We start from the raw sequence: 20,466 nt of genomic DNA on the forward strand, positions 1-20,466 counted from the left end.
TTTTTAAAGAAACCTTAATCCCTTAATCTTTTATGTCATCTTGTTATTTTATATATTTTTCACGTCTTACCACAATTCATAAGGCATGTACATCATTTTTGTCCGACTAAATATTAAAAATAATTATTTATTTATTTATTTTTCTTGTTTACCATAACCCGGGCAAAGCTAGAAAATAAGTTAGAGGAATAATAATTTCAGGAGGAGCCAAAATGAAGTAAAAATTAGTTGTATAACTACGCAAATGTTCAAACTCTTGACACTTCACCCTCATAAACCCATAAAACTTAAGGAAAATTTAATAACATAGTGAATGTAGAAAAGTTTTTAGATTCGTAGTGTCATTTCAAGTCCAAATTTAAGAAAAATTATTTGGGTGATATTATTTTTCAAAAATTTATTTGGAAAAAGTTAAAATATAATTAAGAAACTAGAAAGTGAAAATGCTAAAATTTATATAATATGTGGAGGATCCCAAATCTCCCAATGGGCTTGGGTTTTTGTGCTTGGGCTTCAAGTGCCTAGGCCCTGACCTTAGTCCATCCATACCCAAAAGACATTTCAGGTGAATTTTCCATCAACCGAAAATTTCAATAGATTTACAAATTTTGTTGATTTTCCATGAACATTAAAAATTTCTATATATTTTAAAAATACCTCCCATTGGCCATCACCATAGGATAAAAATGGAGAGCCCACAATAGTTACCACAGACAGCCCGCACCATAGTCTTCCTCTGTTCGATTTTTAAATATTATTTCTCATTTTGGGGGCGAATTTTGGAACAAATCGGTCAAAACGGAAACCAGTGTCGGTCGGACGAGTTCCGAGTTGAAAATCTGGACTCACTGAGTTCCGAGTCGCGTAATCAAACACTTCGTGGCAATTTAACTCGGTATAGTTGTCTCTCTCCCTCTCCACAGAAGCCACCAAAGGCGTCTTCAATGGCGGTTATGAAACCCTAACAAGGTACCATTTCTTCTTTCGTTGGTCTCTTTTTCTATCCCCATTTTATATATTCTTCCCCAAAATGTCTCGTATTCAAATCTAGTTTTAAAATTGGTCAATTTTGTGTTTTCTGACAACCATCACGTTGTTGTTTTTTAGGGTTTTCTGTTTGTTTGATAGGATCTCTAAAAAGAGCCTTAGATTTTGTGCTATAAGGATTGGTTTTTTGAGGTTCAGTGAGATTTTTGGAACCCTAAGGATTTTTTTTTTTTTTTTGGAGTTGGGTTTAATCTAGGGTTTCGATAAGTCGATGGAAACCGTGGTCACCAGATCGGAGCGGCGAGGGCGGAAAAGGAGAAGGATCGATGTGCAAACTGTTGCCGTTGATGTACAAGCTGGTGATGAAACAAAGCGGGCAAGATCGAATGTGTTGGTGGGTCAATATGTGTTAAAGGAATTTGAGGGTAACGGAATATTTCTTGGCAAGATTATGTGTTATGATGGTGGATTGTATAGAGTTGATTATGAAGATGGGGATTGTGAGGATTTGGAAAGCAGTGAACTTTGCAGCTTTATTATGGAGGATGCTTATTTTGATGATGATTTGACTGAAAGGAGGAAGAAATTGGATGAGTTGATATTAAAGAGAAAGAATATTTCAGCAATGAAATTGGTGGAGTCTGGGAATGGTGTGGAGAGAGTAGAAGCATCGTTGGTCAGTGACTTGAGTGATATGCCCATTCATGAAGTTGATAGTGTAGAACTGGATGGTGAAGCAGACTCGTCTAGTGATTCTTGTGAATATGCACGGGATCGAGAATTTGGCTCAGATGCTGAAACTCCAATGGTGCCACCACCACAATTGCCTCCTTCATCAGGGAATATAGGTGTGCCGGAGGAGTATGTGTCACATCTTTTCTCTGTGTATGGTTTCTTGCGCTCATTTAGTATTCGTCTGTTTTTGAGCCCATTTGCACTCGATGATTTAGTGGGGTCGCTTAATTGTACTGTTCCAAATACCTTGTTGGATGCAATTCATGTTGCTCTCTTGCGGGTGGTAAGACGGCATCTTGAAGCTTTATCTTCTTCTGGGTCAGAGATTGCATCAAAATGCTTGTGGTATTTATACTCTCTTATCATATCTTTTCTTTGTTTAATTATGGAAATCCAACGTGTTTTTTTGCTTATTAGGTAAGATTGAATAAAGAGTGTATCGTCTTATTACGGATAATGTTTTGGTGGGTGTTAGTGTTTCACTAGTTTCCCTCTTGTTCAATGCCAAATTTTATTTATTATACCAAGTGCTTATAACGATGCTTTAATTCAGGGAGATCTTCATATGCGAATAAAATATCTTGCCCATTCGTTTGTTGACTGAGGAACATAGTTTTAAAAGGCGCAAAGTACGCCTAGGCTCAAGGTGCGCTTAGAGTGCGCCTAGGCTCAAGGTGCAACCACTTGCTAGCTATAGTGCTTTGCTTCCCAAGACATGCACCTTGTTGAAGAGGCGTGCCTTGTCTACTTTACTTTTCATTTTTAAACACTTTTATTCTTAAAATTTCTAATTGTATATTAAAATTTATATAATTTCATTACTTTTTTTGTTGAATTTTTTCTTTTAAATGTTTAAAATTTTAACTTTTTTATTGATTGAATTGGATTTTGGATCATATTTTATAAAATTGATATGCATACTAGGTCAGGTTTTGGCATTTAAGGGGACTCCCCTTAATGTGATTCAGTTGGATTGGATAGCGGTGTGTTCTCCTTAGGGATTGGTCCTTAGTGGGAGTTCTTTTGTTTTTGTGTTTTTTCCTGTATTTTAGTTGTCTTTGGTGGGAGGATTTCTCATCCTTCTTCTTGTACTTCTTTTTATATTAATATATCTTTGTGGCGTTTCCAATCAAAAAAAAAAAAAATACTAGGTCAGGTTTCACTTCACTCAGGCGTGTGCCTTGTGTCCAAGTTGTAGGATACTTTTGTGCCTTAGGTGCGTCTTGTGCCTTTTAAAACTATGCTGAGTAATTGAGGAAAAGAGATGAAAATAGAATATGAATATATCTTTTAACTTGCTTGAGTGGAAAATTTTGTTTTATTGGGTCCTAATAAAAACCTAATGCTATGTTTGGGAACTTTTCTTGAAACCACCCCCCCTTTTTTTTTTGAGAAAAAAGAAAACATGAGAACACAACAGGTTTTTGAGAATTGTTCTGAATATAAAGTGTTTTCTGGAAATGTATTCTAGTTGTTTTAACTTGTTTTTTGGGTTTTTTCTTTTTCAAATAATTATACAAATTTGAAGAATGATTGAAAATAAAGCACTATGGATAAAGTTTGTTTTAAGACATATTTGGAAACAAAAGAAAATAGGTTGAAAACATTTCAAATTCCCAAACATACTTCTATTCTAGAAAATTTAGAGAATTGCTTTTGAAAATTGTTCTCAAAAACTGTTTTTTAAGAACTGTTTCCAAAAGCATTCCAAGCAGGCCCTTAATTTCCTCCTTTTACATTTTCTTATAGCAGCCAAATGGAGCATGGTTCATCTTGGAAGCAGTTAATACCACTTTATGTTTTCTCCTTGTTAAAACATATATTTTCTATAAGATGCTTTTGTTGTCCAATTCTCATTGATAAAAGCTATAATTGATTTTATACTGTTACCTGCAGGTGCATTGATTGGAGCTTGGTCGACACATTAACTTGGCCTGTTTACTTGGTCCAATATCTAACGATAATGGGATATACAAAGGGACTTGAGTTGAAAGGTTTTTATGCTGATGTATTAGACAGGGAGTATTACACCTCATCTGCTGGTAGGAAGTTGATTATTTTGAAAATCTTGTGTGATGATGTCTTAGACTCCGAGGAGCTACGAGCAGAGATTGACATGCGTGAGGAATCTGAAATTGGAATAGATCCTGATTCAGTTACTAATTTTCCCCCTGAAAATGGGCCAAGAAGGGTCCATCCCAGATATTCCAAAACTTCTGCTTGCAAGGATCAAGAAGCTATGCAAATTATTGCAGAAAGCCATGAGACGAAGTTATCTCGTAACTCAAATTCTTTGGGTTTTAAAACCACTGAACTGGATGTGAATGCAGCTGATGATCAAGATGTGAATGGTGATGAGTGTCGGCTCTGTGGCATGGATGGGACCTTGCTTTGTTGTGATGGGTGCCCATCGGTGTATCATTCTAGATGTATAGGTGTGAGTAAAATGTTTATACCAGATGGACCATGGTTTTGCCCAGAATGTACGATTGACAAGATTGGGCCAACTATTACTGTGGGAACATCGCTAAGAGGAGCAGAAGTTTTTGGAATTGATGCATTTGAGCAAGTTTATTTGGGTACCTGCAATCATTTACTAGTGTATGTTCTCAACAACTTTTATTTTAACCCCCATCTTTTTTGAAGTAATTTATATAACTCAAACATCTCATGGACCTACATGGTGGTATTGGAGTCATTTAGACCTCTATATGCAGGACATATGGCCACTAGATTCAAGTCCCCATATAGTTAGATTACCCTTTCAGTCCAGTTTAGTTTCTATTTCTTTTTCTATTGTTCCTCATCCTTGATTTATCTCTTGAATCAATGTGGTTGGTTTTTTATATCTGTTGAAATCTATGGTTGCAGGCTCAAGGCTTCTATTGATGCAGAAACATGTGTGAGATATTACCACCAGAATGACATTCTCAAAGTCATTCAAGTACTTTATTCATCTGAGCAATATGCAGCCTTATATTCAGGAATATGTAAAGCAATTTTGAAGTATTGGGAAATTAAAGAGAATGTATTGTTGGTGCCTGAAATTGTTGAAATGGATCCAACTTTAGCAAACAAAAAGGATGGTGCAACAATTCGCCCTTTATCACTTCCTCCTCCTGGCATTGTAAACCAGAAAGTTCTAGATACAGTAGTTGAAGGCGAGAACTGCTTGAGTAGTATAACAGAAAGTAATATAAAAAATGTAGCAGTATCATGTATTGAGACCTCGTGGGATACAATGACCAGAACTGGCTACCTTGGTCTTCAGAGGAACAGTGATACTACAGCAAAACAAATTTGTCCCCTTATGATCCCAAAGCCGCCTGAGCAGATTAAAATGGAGTCTACCATGTCAACTAGTTCAACTAGCCAGCAGGTTGATCGATCTGATTTAACTCAGCAAAGTTTGGCTGACAGGTCAAGTGGGATAGACTTTGCTACATGTCTCTCAGGAAACAGCAACAGCAGTAACAGTGGATATATGACTGGTGTGTGTTTTCCAGAGAACTTGTCTTCTCAAAGTAAAAGTGGTAACCTTAGAATTGTTGGCAGAGTTAAGAGAAATACAGTTGATGATTGCACATACATGGGTGCTTTCTTCAAATCTTATGCATACATAAATAATTATGCCCATGGTGATTTTGCTGCGAGTGCTGCTGCTAATCTGGCCATTCTTTCATCAGAAGAAAATCGGGTTTCTGAGGTTCAGGCTTCAAGTAATCCCAGGAAAGTCTTGTCTGCTAACATCTCCCTGCAGGTAAAGGCTTTTTCATCAGTAGCAAATCGTTTTTTCTGGCCAAATTCTGAGAAGAAGCTTGTGGAAGTTCCAAGGGAGAGATGTGGTTGGTGTCTTTCTTGCAAGGCTTCTGTTTCAAGCAAGAGAGGATGTCTATTAAATTCCGCTGCCTTGAATGCCATTAAAGGTGCCATGAAGATCCTTGCTGGAATTCGCCCTTTGAAGAATGTAGAGGGGAATCTTCCTAGTATCGCAACATATATTTTATACATGGAGGAGAGTTTGTCTGGTCTAGTAGTTGGCCCATTTTTGAGTGCAACTTGTAGAAAACAATGGCGCAGACGAGTAGAACAAGCTTCAACCTACAGTGTGATAAAGGCCCTCTTGCTTGAAGTAAGTCATCTCCTTTCTGGTGTGTTTCCAGCATGTTACATTCCAATTTTATTCACCTACTAATGAAGCTTCTGGTGATGAAACACTTGCTTGGTGTTGATTTCTATTAATTTTTATTTTTTAGGTGTCCTATATTTATTGCTTTTCTATTATATACAAATATGCCATCAATTTTTTTAGCAGAAACAAACATTTTCATTAAAAAATTAGAATACAAGAGAACGATGAGAAATCCTTTCTAATAATAAAAAACCTGATAGAAAACAGAGGAATAGATGTGCACTCCAATAGACATCAAACAACTCAACATTGCTATTTTAATATTTTGATCTACATATCAAAATCCAATCAAGTTGAATAATGTTGAGAGGATGCACATGAAAGTTGTAGTAGTAGAGGCCTAAAAAGATGAATAGAAATAGACTAGATCCCATATCATCTCAAAATACCTCTATTTGTCCTCAAAGATCCTTGCATTTCTTTCCCTCCATACTATCCAAATCAATTGAAGGCAAGTGATTTGGCATAGAACTTTGCCTCTAGTAGTGTTCCTCAAACTCTTAAAAGAAATCGTCAACATTACTAATACTTCTAGAAGGAACCCAATCCAAATTGGCTAGTCTAAATAGCTTGTGCCATAATTCCAAAGTCATTGGACAGTCTAAAAAGTGGTGATCTACTGGTTCTCTACTTATACACAATGCAACAATCTAGATTAAGAGCTTTGAAAGGTCTTCTCACTTGAAGCAAGTCATTGGGTATTAACCTTCTTGTTGGCCATTAAGAATGAATATACCATCATTTTGGTGCTTTGGAATGATAGAAATTATCCCTATGAAAAGGTTGGAAATTTTTTGGCGAACATGAAATGGACTGTGTACTTGTGGCATTGGTTGGTTACTAAAGAATTCCTTTGCATTTCAATCTATGACACTACTAAAGACTAGGTGATAGGGCCTTCTTGTCTAGAAAGGCCTTTTGGCACTCTTTGTCCATTAGTTGCTTGGAGTTTTTTGCTTTGTTTGTTTTCTTTTTGTGGTGGTGGTGGCTATTTTGCCAAGGAGGGTACTTCATGTCTCTGTTGCGTATGCCATGAGTGGTAAGATTGAGACTTGAGAAAATACAAAGCGACTTTCTTTGAGGCGGGGGGATGGAGAAGAAGCCTCATCTTGTAAAGTGGGAGATTGTTTGTTTAGATAAAAAAAAGAGCCGTTTGGGTGTTAGATGCCTTTCTCAACTCAATAGAGCCTTTTTGGGTAAATGGAGTTGGCGCTTAGCGGAAGAAAAGGGGACTCTTTGCAAACAAGTGATTAGTAGGAAGTATGGGGTAGAAGAAAGGGGATGGTGTACCCGAGAAGTAAGGGAAGGGTATGGTGTGGGGTTTTGGAAGGAAATTAGGAAGGAATGACCTTTAATGAAAAACAATTTTGTTTTCTTCTTGGGGGATGGTAGAAGAGTAAGATTTTGGGAGGATAGGTGGTGTGGAGACGATGCTCTAAGTCTTTCTTTCCCTTCTTTGTTTGCTTTGGCGACCTCAAAAGAGGCGTGAGTGGCAGAGGTTTGGGATGCTTCGAGGGAGGAGGGGGGCTGGAATCCACGTTTTTCTAGGCCGTTTAATGATTGGGAGATGGTGGAGAGATTCCTTTTCTCCTTGCAAGAGAAGAGGGTGGTTACTAACATGGAGGATAGGATACGATGGAAAGTGGCTAAGGATGGTAATTTTTCTATTAAATCCTTTTATAGCGCTATGGAGGGTAGTAGTATAGTCCTGTTCCCGAACAACATTATTTGGAGCCCTTGTGTTCCTACTAGAGTTGGTTTTTTTGCTTGGGAAGCTTCATGAGTTAAAACTTTAACTAGCTACTTCCTTTCTCTGTTTAAGATTCAAGCTTCAGTGGCTACAAAAGTTAAGAGGATGCAAAGGGACTTTCTTTGGTCAAGGGTTGGGGAAGGCAAAAGAGATCATCTTGTTAGGTGGGATGCAGTGTGCAAGCCGATGGTAAAAGGGGGTTTGGGGATTGGGAAGATTCCTTTAAGGAATCGCGCTCTTTTAGGGAAATGGTTGTGGAGGTTTCCTAGGGAGAGTACAACTCTATGGCATCAGGTCATTCTTAGCATCTACGGGTCTCACTCAAATGGTTGGGATGCCAATACTCTAGTTAGATTGTCACACCGCTGTCCTTGGAAGGCCATTGCATAAGTCTTTCAGGATTTTTCCAAGTATACTCGGTTTGTCGTAGGAGATGGGGAAAGAATTCGCTTTTGGGAAGATTTGTGGTGGGGGGACCAGATCTTTAAAGACCAATATCCAAGACTATTTAGTGTAGTAATGGATAAAAATATTCCTACATCTTCAATTCTCGGTTCGGCTCGCCCTTTCTCATGGAACTTTAATTTCCGTCGTAATTTAACCGATTCTGAGATAGAAGATCTAGAACGCCTCATGCACTCTCTTGATTGTATGAATTTATCCACTTTCGCTTCAGACGCGAGATCTTGGTCCTTATTGTCTTCAGGATTGTTTACAGTCAAGTCTTTCTTTACAGCCTTGTCCCAAATGCCTGATTCATCTCCATTTTTCCCCACTAAGTTTGTATGGAATTCTCAAGTCCCTTTCAAAGTTAAGGCCTTTGTCTGGCTTGTGGTACACAAGAAGGTAAATGCCAATGACTTGCTATAATTGAGGAGACCCCAATTAGCCCTGACATTTGTAAGTTATGTATGGAGCAAGGAGAATCAACAGATCATCTTTTCCTTCATTGTTCTGTGATGTTGGGGTTGTGGTACAGACTTTTTCAGCTAGCTAAGATGGATTGGGTTCCTTCGAAAAGCATTTCAGACATGATGTTCATCAATTATAAAGGTTTTGGCAAGTCCAAGAGAGGGGTAGTTCTATGGCAAAACGCGTGCATAACTTTAATTTGAGTTGTGTGGCGGGAAAGAAATGCTAGGATATTTGAGGACAAAGCTAGGAATTCAGAGAATCTTTGGGACTCCATTCATTTCCTTGCTTCTTTTTAGGCTTTTTGTTCCGCGGGTTTTAAAGGCATCCCCCTTAACGAATTACAACTTGATTGGCTAGCAGTGTGTAGTTCCAATGGGACGGTCTAGTGTATTGTTATTTTTTCGTGTTGTTTAGTTTTTCTTTTGGCGGGAGGATTCCTCATCCTCCTTTTGTACTTCTTTTTCTATCAATATATTCACGCGTGGTTTCCTATATATAAAAAAAAATGAGTTAAAACTTTAACTTTGGATCAACTAAAGAAGAGGGGTTGGTCACTTCTGAATAGATGTTTCCTTTGTCGTGCTGCTAAAGAGTCTATTGATCACCTTCTAATTCATTGCACCAAGGCTAGGGTTTTGTGGGAGTTGTTGTTTACCCTTTTTGGTGTGCTGCGGGTTCTTCCTTCGTCAATTAAAGAGATCCTTCTTGGGTGGCATGACTTGTTTGTGGGCAAGAAGTGAAGAAAGGTTTGGAGAACAGCCCCCTTGTGTCTCTTTTGGTTGGTTTGGAAGGAAAGAAATAAGATTACTTTTGAAAATGAGGAGTTTTCGATCCAAAGGATGAAATATTCTTTTGTTTGTAATTTTTGGTCTTAGACAAAGTTGTGTATAGATGAATGACCTAATTTTTTAATTAACTTTTTTGATTGGTTGGGCTCTAGATGAGGGCGGATGAGTTTTTTGTATGCCATTTTCTTTGTTTTTTGCCTATAGGCGTCTATTGTATACTTCCTATATGCTTTAGGTTGGTCGTTGGGCGCCTTTTTCTTATTAATATATCCTTCTTCTGTGCCTTTGCCTATGAAAAAAAAATTGTCAGGGAGGAAGCCTTAGAGTTGAATATTAATTGTTGCTTCCTAGGCAATCTTAGGTCTATTGTTACTAGGTGGTTCTTTTCAAGGAGATTTGACATCTATCATGTTTGATTTCTCAGGACTCGAAGGTTATGAAGATTTTTTATAGATGAAACTTGTTAGGCTTTTAGAGAGGTAAAAGAGGCATTTTGGGCCTTTGGATTGAAGGGTTATGCAACAATCCCAATTGGGTGGTATGGATTGTTTCAAGATCATTGGAGATATTTGTACTACTTGTTTGCAACTTATGATCTTTGAGGACTTTTGGTGGGTTTATTATAGGGTCAAAAGGGAAGGTTTTTAGGGATTTCTCAAAGCCTATTGTCCTCGTTGGGACACATTGTTGAATATGTTACAGGTAGCTATGATGGGTATTAGAGACCTCATTGTGGAGGATCCTTGGTTTATCTTGGGTCTCTAAGGGTTTGTTAGGCTTTGGGTATATATATATATTTTGATGGGTGTTAGGCTTTGGGTATATGACTAGTGGGTAAGGTGGATTTGTCATATAGATGTTTGAGCTACTTTAGTGTAGAAGTGAAGTTTAGCTAATGGATTAGTCAAGTGGGTTCGCTTCTCAAATTTGTGTTCTTTTTAGGAATTCTTCCTCTTTGAGCTTACTCCTTTTTTTGTGGGTTTGTGATGTCTTTGGTTTTGGGTTTTGGTTTCTTTGTTTTGCTCTTATTTTTCTTTATGTTATGGTTTTCTTATCTTTCAAACAATCATATGCATCTTTTTTTCTTTCTTTCATTCTAAAATTATGCTAAATCATTTTTTTTCCTTTTTCCTTTTTCCCAAATCTATGGTCTTTGTGCTCCCTAACCCACACTTACTCATACATTAACGCCTCTTCGCTTATTATTATTATTTTTTTTTTCAATTTTTCTTCCTCTATTGCTTTATTAAGGTTGCAAACATAAGATTCAAAAAATGACTCTCTTTCTCTCTCTCTATCTCTTTTCTCCATTTTCTTCCACTACCACAATAGCTAAGCTAAGAGGTACCTCTTATGTGAACTTCTTGTTGGCATAGTTTTTAAAAACTTATGATACAACGATATGATACATTTTTTTTTTTTTGGAAATTGATATGTATTGTAGTTTGTATCTTATTTTAAAGTGTCTTATGATACATATACGATACACGATACGATATGTGATATTTTGATACAATGATACATACATCTTCAACTATTTTCTATAATTTAAAAAAAAAATCAAATTAATTTTTTTTGTTAAAAGAATTTATTATATTAATTGTTCAAAATATACTAAAAGATTAAAAATTGATCATAAAAATGAGAAATAGGTAAAAAAATCTTATATGAAAAGTTGTATTCTTATTGTCATACGTCCTATTAGAAGTCAAGTAAGTTCATAAAAGTAAGTTTATTTTTATAATGAATACTGGAGAATTTTCATTTGAATAGTTTGAATATTGATAATGAAAATGATGGTGATTAGTGAATAATTTTTTTTACTTAAAGATGACACATAAAGGCATATATATATGTATGTGTGTGTGTGTGTGTGTGAATCAATTAACAACATAATAAGTGCATATGCCTTGTTAGAATTTTTTATTGAAAATTGAAGAGGTTTATTTTTGTGGATTATGTGATGAATCTATATATTAAAATTATATTTTGTTAATTTGAACTTGTTAAAAATTTAACATTCAATGTTTTCATATGATAGATATAATTTAACTCTTTAGATCCTACTATCTTCCCTAAATTGATTGTATATTACTCTATTCTCCATACTTTAAGTAGATATTCACACATATACATATTTTTCTATTTATTTTTCACTACATAAAATAACTTATGATGTATGATACGATATGATACACGATACACAAAAACAGAAAAGCGACACACAATACGATTTACGAGTTAACTATGGTGGTTGGGACTTTCTTCCTCTTTGTGCTCAATTATTTCTTCTTTGGGGTTCAGTTTGAGTTGTGCTTAGGCTTCCATGTGTTGCTTTCATTTTTTGCTTGTTCAAAGAATTTCTTATTTTTCAAACGATCATACCTTTTCTTGCATACTAAAATTCCACAAAATGGGGAAGTTTTTCATATTTTGGTGGTTCTATGTCCCCTAAACCATAATAACTGGTACACCTGTTTACTTATCATTTTCTTTTTTCTTTTTTTAAATTTTTTACTTTTAATTTGGTTTTTTTTTGATAGGAAAGAGAAAAGAGATGTATTAAAACACCCCTAACAAAAAGGGGCAGTGCCTTATACACATAGGGGGTATACAAGAGGGACCACAAAGGAGAAGAAACTGAACTACACAAAAAAACAGCCTGTACAAGAGCCTCCTAACCTCAACTTAAGCTATAAAAAAAATTACATCATGAACAATTTGCCAGCTGATTGGTGCCCTTGACCTCTCGTTAGGGACTTGATGAATGTTTCTTTCAATTTTTGATCCAAAAGCTCCTCCTGTTTGAAGGTCCAATTATTCTGCTCTCTCCAAACGCACCAAAACAAACAAAGGAGAGCTAATCTCCAAGCCTTCCTTTTATCCATCCCATGCAATTTCCATCCCATAAGGACTAAGGAGCTCGGAGCTCCTAGACCTACTCTGGGAGAAGACCAATGCATTCTGAAGATTACCAATGGAAAACCCCATCGCAGACTGGTTTTATTGCAACAAGTAAAAATGTGGTTTGCTGATTCATCACTGGACTAATGATGATAATTAGAGTTATCGATTGTGTAGTGTTCTCTTAATCTAATACAACATAACTGGATCTATAAATTCACAGTTTCCCTGAGAAACAATAGTTTTTTTTTTTTGAGTAAAGAATCCACATATCCTCAAGTTTTCCATGAAAACGGCCTATCAATTTTTTTTTTTGGCATGAAAATATGAACCAAAGGATGGCTGAGTTACTTTTTAATCTAGTAAGATTCTGCCTGTGACTGCTGAGGTTAGCTTACCACTGAGCCCATCGCTAGTTTTGTCTGGCTTGTTTGTTGACACTGTGCTTTGTCTTGTTCTGATCATTTCTTCTAATTGAACTTGGAAGGGTACATTCACTGTGTGTGGAACACCAAATGCAGAATTGAATTGAAAGAGGGAGAGCTTATAGCACTTGGGATCATAAGAGGGGGAATGTTGATATGGGGAAATAAACTGTTATTTGTGGCCTGTTCAGTTTAATTTGCTTTATTATTAGAAGAGGGGGGGGGTGGTCAAAATGATAATTTTGGGATTATTTTAGTAACTCACTATTTTATATTCTTTTATTTGTTGTATGTGACATGTTGGACAAGATGGGGGACAAATTGTCATCTCTTCCTACGATAATAGTACGATAATAGTCATTTGGATTGTAAAAGTTGAGGTTAAAATTATTATCTCTTTCTGGTTCCTCATTCTTACCTTTGGTATGCCATGACAACCGGGGAAAATCACATCGTTCCTGGACTCACTTTCCTGCGAGGTTGGCTATCTTATGTTTGACTAGGTGGTAGTGTTATTATTCATGGGTCTTGGAATCTAACTAGTATTCTCTCAAGGGGGTTGACGTCTATGTTTTCTGATCCCTAAAGGTCTTCCAACTAGCGATAACAACTTTCACAAGGATTTGGGAGAGTTCCATATTCGAGCTGTTCTTGTTTGATGATTCCACATCCCCTCTTGATTATTTGAGGCACATCATCCTAGAGTTAGAAGTGAAAACACATTAGCCAAATGCTTTATTTTCAAATTCCTAGCTTTGATCCCACTTTTAGGTAGGCAAATGTGATCTTAGATCATTTCATTCTTAAGGTCTAGGTTTTGGGTGCAAGTTATTGGATGGCATGATAGTTACTCAATTTACTATCAAGAATGTTAAGAACTGGTCTATCTACTTAGCATTTCATGTCATAATAACAGATAAGTGGAGACTCAAGTGGAAACCCCTTCCAATTATGAAACTTCACTTTGATACTTGTTCACTGGGGAACCACACCAGATGGGGATTAGGGTAGTTATCAGAGATCACAATGGCAATGTGATTAGTACTCTCTCCAAACCTGCTGGTTTTGAGTTGGCCATTAAGGTGGAGGTTTTACCTTGATAGAAGTTCTGTCCGAGGCAAATGCTTTGAAGAACTTGTGGAGTGGAATTCAACAGTTGTTCTAGAGGAGCTTGGAGGTGAGATTCATGAATTTAAAAATATTGGTTCTCTTGAGGGTGTTGAGTTGCTGATTTTATTGGATGTGTGGGTCAGCCAATTCGTTAGCAGATCGATTGGCTAAGGAAGGAGCCTCCTTTTTTTCCCCTTTTTTTGTGGTTTGTGGGGGACCCAGAATTCCTTCTCCTCAAGTGTTTGAGGAATTCTTTCCCCCTTCAGTGGTTGTAACTAGGTGTCAGTACACAGAATTAAGGTCATTTCTTCAATTAGCTCTCCATTTCTAAGTTCATATCATTTGCAGTAGCTTCATGGATGTTACCTACCAAATAAAAGGCATGTTCAGGAAGACTATCTAGTTCTCTGGAAAGGATCATTTGAAACCCTCTAATTGTTTTTGCTAGACCAACACATTTCCCTGGAAAACTGGTAAATGGATCTGCTATAATTGTATCTTCTTTTGGTTTGTCTTGAAGAATAGTTCGTCCTGCTTTGATTTTTTGCTTTTATATTAATATATTCTTTTGTTTCATATGCAAAAAATGATGAATTTATGTTGTTTTATATTTACTATTTCTTGTTGATAGGAGCTTTTGGTTCTTATTTGCAGCTTGAGGAAAACATCCGCATTATTGCTCTTTCTGGGGACTGGGTTAAGCTGGTGGATAATTGGTTGGTTGAAGCTTCTGTGACCCAAAGTGCTACATCTGCTACTGGGTCAACTCAGAAACGTGGGCCTGGGAGACGTAGTAAGAGACTGTCTGGTGTATCTGAAGTTGCAGATGATAGATGCCTCGACAAAGATTTCACATGGTGGCGAGGAGGGAAACTATCAAAGCACATATTCCAAAGAGGGATTTTTCCACGCTCGGCAGTTAAAAAAGCGGCTCGTCAAGGTAGAATTAAAGTTTTAATCCTTTCAATTACTTGCTTTCAGAAGAAAATGACTACTTTAGCTCTCTTGTAGCATCTTTGCACTATAGAAAGCCGCTTTACATTGTTACAAATGTTATAAAGTAGGCGACAGGAGAAAAAATAATGGACTAATAGTTCTGTGGCCTACCAGGTGGTTCTAGAAAGATCCCTGGTATTTGTTATGCCGAAGTTTCTGAGATTCCTAAAAGAAGCAGACAGGTCATTTGGAGAGCTGCTGTTGAAATGAGTAAGAATGCGTCACAGCTTGCTCTTCAGGTTTGTTCATATTTACTCAATGCTGTTATGATTATACTTCTTGCCCTTCTCTCCTATTTTGGATAGCATACTATTTGTTGCTCGGTCAGACAGATCCAATTTTGTGGTAAAGTTTGCAATATTCTAATCTTTAACAACAAAATATTTCCATTTTAATCAGGTCAGATACCTTGACCTTCATATAAGATGGGGCGATCTTGTTCGTCCTGAGCAGAACATCCAAGATGTTAAAGGTCCAGAAACAGAAGCTTCTGCTTTTAGAAATGCATTCATCTGTGATAAGAAAATTGTTGAAAACAAGATCAGATATGGGGTTGCCTTTGGGAATCAAAAGCATCTTCCCTCCCGTGTCATGAAGAATATAATAGAAGTTGAGCAAATCCAAGATGGAAATGACAAGTACTGGTTTTATGAAATGCGTATTCCTTTGTATTTGATTAAAGAGTATGAAGAAAGTGTAGAGACGCTTTTGCCATCAGATAAGCAGCCCTCAAATGTTCTATCCAAGTTACAAAGATTGCAGCTGAAAGCTTCGCGTAGGGATATATTCTCCTATCTTATGCGTAGGAGGGATAACTTGGACAAGTGCTCATGTGCCTCATGTCAACTGGACGTTTTGCTTGGGTAATTAGTCTATTTTTTCTCTTCTTAGTTCTCTTTGCCAACTTGCCATGAATTTACTAACCTGTTCTCTGATGTGATTTTCAGGAGTGCTGTCAAATGTGGTGCATGCCAAGGTATACTCATTACCTTGCTATTGCATCTCCATATATTTTAGAATCTACATTTATATTACTGATGAATTGTAGAATATTAAAGTTCGTTCTCCAATTTTATTTTATTTTATTTTTCCAAAGTTCTCCATTCTGAACTAACCTGAGACGTCTTACATAGTTATTTCCATTCCTACAATTACCACTGTCAATCTTTACAAATATCCATACCTAAAGGTACATTCACTCTATCCCTATTAAGTGGGGCAGGGCCTTGGTGTCCACCACTCTGGTCTTATAATTTCCAACTACAGCACTTGCTTTGCCACTGCTCTACTTGTTTTGAACTTCGAACCTCATCTCCTATTCTCTCTTCATTTGAGAAAAAAATTGTGTATGTAGTACTTGCCAATCTCTAGAGAAATAAAGAACCAAACTGACTTGTTCCTGTGCAGTTCTTGAACTTCTTATATAAACTTAGATGGCTTAGGGTTCTTTTTTTTTTCTTTTTTCTTTTTAAACATTAATAAATTATAGAAATATAAAGAAGAAAGAAAAATTTGTTGGGTCTCCAATATTTCTATTTGTTTTATTTTATCTCGTTAAAGAAGGAAAACAATGAGAATGCAATGTCTAGAAGGTCAATGCACTGCAAATTTAATAAATTTTCAAAAATCTTGTGAGATCTAGATGGCCTTTACCCTGACATTTGAAGACAAAAACCCAGCTCTGTTCAACTTCTAGATATCTTGTGAAGGTAAAAATAGGTAGAATAATTTTCCAAATATATTTAAAATTAGTTTAATTAAATAAAATAAGAGAACTTGTAACCTCTCTCCTCCTCCCCACCATGCACACACACCCTTTCCATCAGCAAAACATTCCTTTCACAATTTCAAATGTTTGTGAAGTAAATTAAAACTTGGTGTTGAAATAAAACTTTTTAAAGAAAGTTGATGGCTTCAATCTTTTTTCCTTTTTTTTTTGGGAGAACCTCAAAATAACCACCACTAACATAAAATCATTATTTTTATTGAAATGTAAAATTTAGCTGTTATACAATTATCTAAACTAAAAAAAATACAGCTAATGTTAAAGCTCAGGGAGGTTTCTAATATTTACCCCCTGATTTTGCCTATCACAATTATTCAGAAGGCAGTGGCAGTATTATCTTATAAGGTGTTCTACTCATTTATTGTATTGTTGTCAGGTTATTGTCATGAGGACTGTACCATAAGTTCAACAATCCAATCGACTGAGGAAGTTGAGTTCTTGATCACCTGTAAGCAATGTTACCATGCTAAAACTCCCACTCAAAATGAAAACAGTAATGACTCTCCCACTAGTCCCTTGCCCTTGCTAGGGAGAGAATATCAGAATCCAGCGACAGCTCCAAAAGGTTCAAGGCTAAAAGATTATAGTCAACCATTACCATATGTTAGAGCTCCAGAGAATTGTTCCAATATGCAACAAACCGCTGCGGGTTCTAGTTTGGCAACAAAAAGCCGACGCAAGCCATGTTCCTGGGGTCTCATATGGAAGAAGAAAAATGTCGAAGATTCTGGGATTGATTTTAGGCTCAAAAACATTCTTTTAAGAGGCAACCCAGATACAAACTGGTCAAGACCTGTTTGTCATCTGTGCCATCAGCCATATAATTCAGATCTGATGTATATTTGCTGTGAGACCTGCAAAAGTGAGCCTGCTCTAGATAACATATGTTACTGTTTTTTGTCTTTTTCTGTTTTTAAAGTTCAATTGTCTTGTTTTTATAATATTCATGCATTCATTTTGCTGTTATTTGTAGATTGGTACCATGCTGAAGCTGTCGAACTTGAGGAGTCAAAAATCTTAGAAGTGGTGGGATTCAAATGTTGCAAATGCCGGAGGATAAGATCACCTGTGTGTCCTTATATGGATCAGGAATTAAAAAAAGTAGAGGTCAAAAAGCCTCGTTTGAGGACCTCAAAGTCAGGAAATCCTGGAATGGACTCTATTTCTGGACCCATTTTTGAACATCTGAAAGAGTGGGAACCCAATACTCCAATGTCACAAACTGAGGAGGAAGTCGTTGAAGATGATGATCCTCTTCTTTTTTCTCGTTCAAGAGTGGAGCAAATCACAGAGCATGATACAGAAGTGGATTTTGAGCGGAATGCTGCTGGGCCAGGGCCACAGAAACTGCCAGTCAGAAGACATATGAAGCGTGAAAATGAAGTGGATGGTCTTTCCGGGAATGATCAATGTCAGATAGAATCAAACCATCATTTGAATACTGCAGAGCTAGCATCATCTTCTCATCTGGAATGGGATGCTTCCATTGATGGGCTTGAAGATGAGATGATATTTGACTATGAAAATATGGAGTTTGAACCCCAGACTTACTTTTCTTTTACGGAGCTGCTGGCTTCTGATGATGGTGGCCAGTTGGATGGAATTGATGCATCGAACTGGGAAAATTTGTCATATGGAATATCACAGGATAAAGTTCCTGAACAATGTGGAATGGGTACTTCTTGTAATCAGCAGCAACCTACAAATTTTGAAGAGCCAGCAGTTAATATTATGCAATGCCGCATGTGTTCAAAAACAGAGCCTTCCCCTAGTCTTTCTTGCCAGATCTGTGGCTTATGGATACATAGTCATTGTTCACCTTGGGTTGAGGAGTCATCTTGGGAGGATGGCTGGAGGTGCGGCAACTGCCGAGAATGGCGGTAACCAATCTCACCTGTCAGGTTTTGGGTGGTGGTTAGCTCTTCAATTTCAAGTGAGTTTCATTGCAGTGAGGTTTGTGAACCAAATCACAGTTGACAGGTTGGATGATGAAAGCAGGATTATATTTTTTGAGAGGAAAGACCATGATGGGCAAGTTCATTCATCATCTCTATTTGTTGTAAGGCATGATGATGGACCCTTGGTGAAGTTGTTTCTTCAAACTCACACCGACTCCCTCACTGGTACAAGTCCTGTGTTGATTAAGATAAGATGGCTGCTGCTTTCAGGCAAGTTTTTTCTCTTCCCTGTTTCTTTCTGTGGATGGAATCTAGTCTAATTGACTTTCCAATTTGTATGGTTGGTTGGCTTCATCAACGTTAACTGTTATGCTAGTTGAATTTGCACATTAGTTCCCTTAGCTAGTTATGGGGAACGCAAGAATCATTTCACAAGCTACCACTTATGCGCGGATTCCAAAGGATAAGCAGGTTGTTTTTTGTTTTGTGCTTATCTGATCAGTTAGATTGTATAGATCAATCCTGTCATAAATTCTTTTTTGAGATCAGGAAGGATTGAAGATTACTTGTGTGTTTTCTCTTTACCTCTGATACGAGAGAGGCTCTCTTTACTCGGTGCACTTTCAAATCAAATCAGAATTGGGATAAAATGATCATACGACAGAATATTCCGAAATAATCTATTCTCGGCTGTTATTAATTCAGGGGCGCTCTATGTCCTAGACTCTTGCATGGTGTCAGATTTTTTTAGGTTGATTGGTTGGATATAATAAATAATAGGATAAGAGATAAATAATTTATCAAATCTCGTATTTGGTTGAAATGTCAAATCTCATATTTGGTTGAAATGAGATATGCTAAGTTATTCAATTACTTCTTACTTTCTATTCTCAACTAAATATGTGATAAAATAAGTAATGAGATACTACCTCTTTTTATACCTTCTATCTATGGTAATAATTCCAAATTGAGATATGGAATATAACTATATAAGTCTCATGAATTATAAATTTACATTCTTTTTTCATTTTTATTCCCTTTTATCCATTTTTATATTACTCATTTTGTAACACAAATAATTTTGATTAGAAAAAATTAAATTGTAATTAAGAAAAAACCCCTATATATTGTGAAATTTTGAATTATTCTTATTCATAAAAAAAAAATCTGGAGATACCATACGAATAAATTCAAATCTCCTAAGAGAAGTAGTACAAAAGAAGTCCTAAAAGGAGAAAAGTCCTAACTAAGTCATAAATATACAAGAAGAGTATTAGAGGGTGGTATTGGCTCAAGTTGGTCATCTGTCCTAATATATGGAGCTTAAATAGGACTACTATCAATCTTTTCCTTTATGAAATGTCAATCTAGTTTCACATGCTTTATTTGGTCATGTTGTACAAGATTATGAGAGATGTTGATTGTAAACTTATTATCACAATAGAGTCTCATAAGATGTGTCCATTTTATTTTAAGATGAGCTAAAATAATTTTAAGTCATAACAATTCACAAAATTCCATGAGCCATTGCTTGGAACTTTGTCTCAACACTTGATCTTGTGACCATTGGTTGCTTTTTTACTGGGCCAAGTAACTAGGTTTCCTTTAAGAAAAGTATAGGACCTTGATGTTGATATTCTATCTAAAATTGATCTAACATTATTTGTATTCATGTAAAGCTTTCAAGCACAACTCCATACCTAGTTTGAACAACCCTTTATCGAAAGTTCCTTTAAGGTAACATATGATCTGGTAGACATCATGGAGATGAGCCTTTGGGATTGTGTATAAATTGACTAATAATACTCACAACATATGCAATACCCGGTCTAATATGGGTAGATGCCCACTAGTTGTTGGTACATGCCATGATCTACAGTTCCATCCTCTAAGGAATTGCTGATTTGTGGTTTGATGCTATGAGGGTTTCCATTGGCTTACATCCAAGTTTCTTGATTTCTTTGAGAAGATGAATAACAT

At 36.5% G+C, this 20,466-nt stretch overlaps 1 protein-coding gene across 4 annotated transcripts; it reads left to right on the top strand.

Annotated features, from left to right (window-relative positions):
- Positions 1 to 799: 799 nt before the first annotated feature.
- LOC117915914 (DDT domain-containing protein PTM-like) lies at positions 800 to 19,186 on the top strand. Of its 4 annotated transcripts, none has more exons than XM_034831655.1 (10): positions 801 to 969; positions 1,108 to 2,067; positions 3,619 to 4,323; positions 4,594 to 5,854; positions 14,461 to 14,746; positions 14,917 to 15,041; positions 15,202 to 15,665; positions 15,750 to 15,778; positions 16,965 to 17,450; positions 17,562 to 19,186. In XM_034831655.1, exons 2-10 carry the CDS (start codon positions 1,259 to 1,261, stop codon positions 18,470 to 18,472), a joined length of 5,076 nt encoding a protein of 1,691 aa, XP_034687546.1. In that variant the 5' UTR covers positions 801 to 969; positions 1,108 to 1,258; the 3' UTR covers positions 18,473 to 19,186. The 4 variants fall into 4 exon arrangements, with proteins under 4 accessions (XP_034687550.1, XP_034687546.1, XP_034687548.1 ...); XM_034831657.1 differs by having other exon boundaries at positions 1,229 to 2,067; XM_034831658.1 differs by having other exon boundaries at positions 1,244 to 2,067.
- Positions 19,187 to 20,466: the final 1,280 nt, after the last annotated feature.

The sequence above is a fragment of the Vitis riparia genome, chromosome 6 (genome assembly GCF_004353265.1).
Source record: "Vitis riparia cultivar Riparia Gloire de Montpellier isolate 1030 chromosome 6, EGFV_Vit.rip_1.0, whole genome shotgun sequence".
Taxonomy (NCBI): Eukaryota; Viridiplantae; Streptophyta; class Magnoliopsida; order Vitales; family Vitaceae; genus Vitis; species Vitis riparia.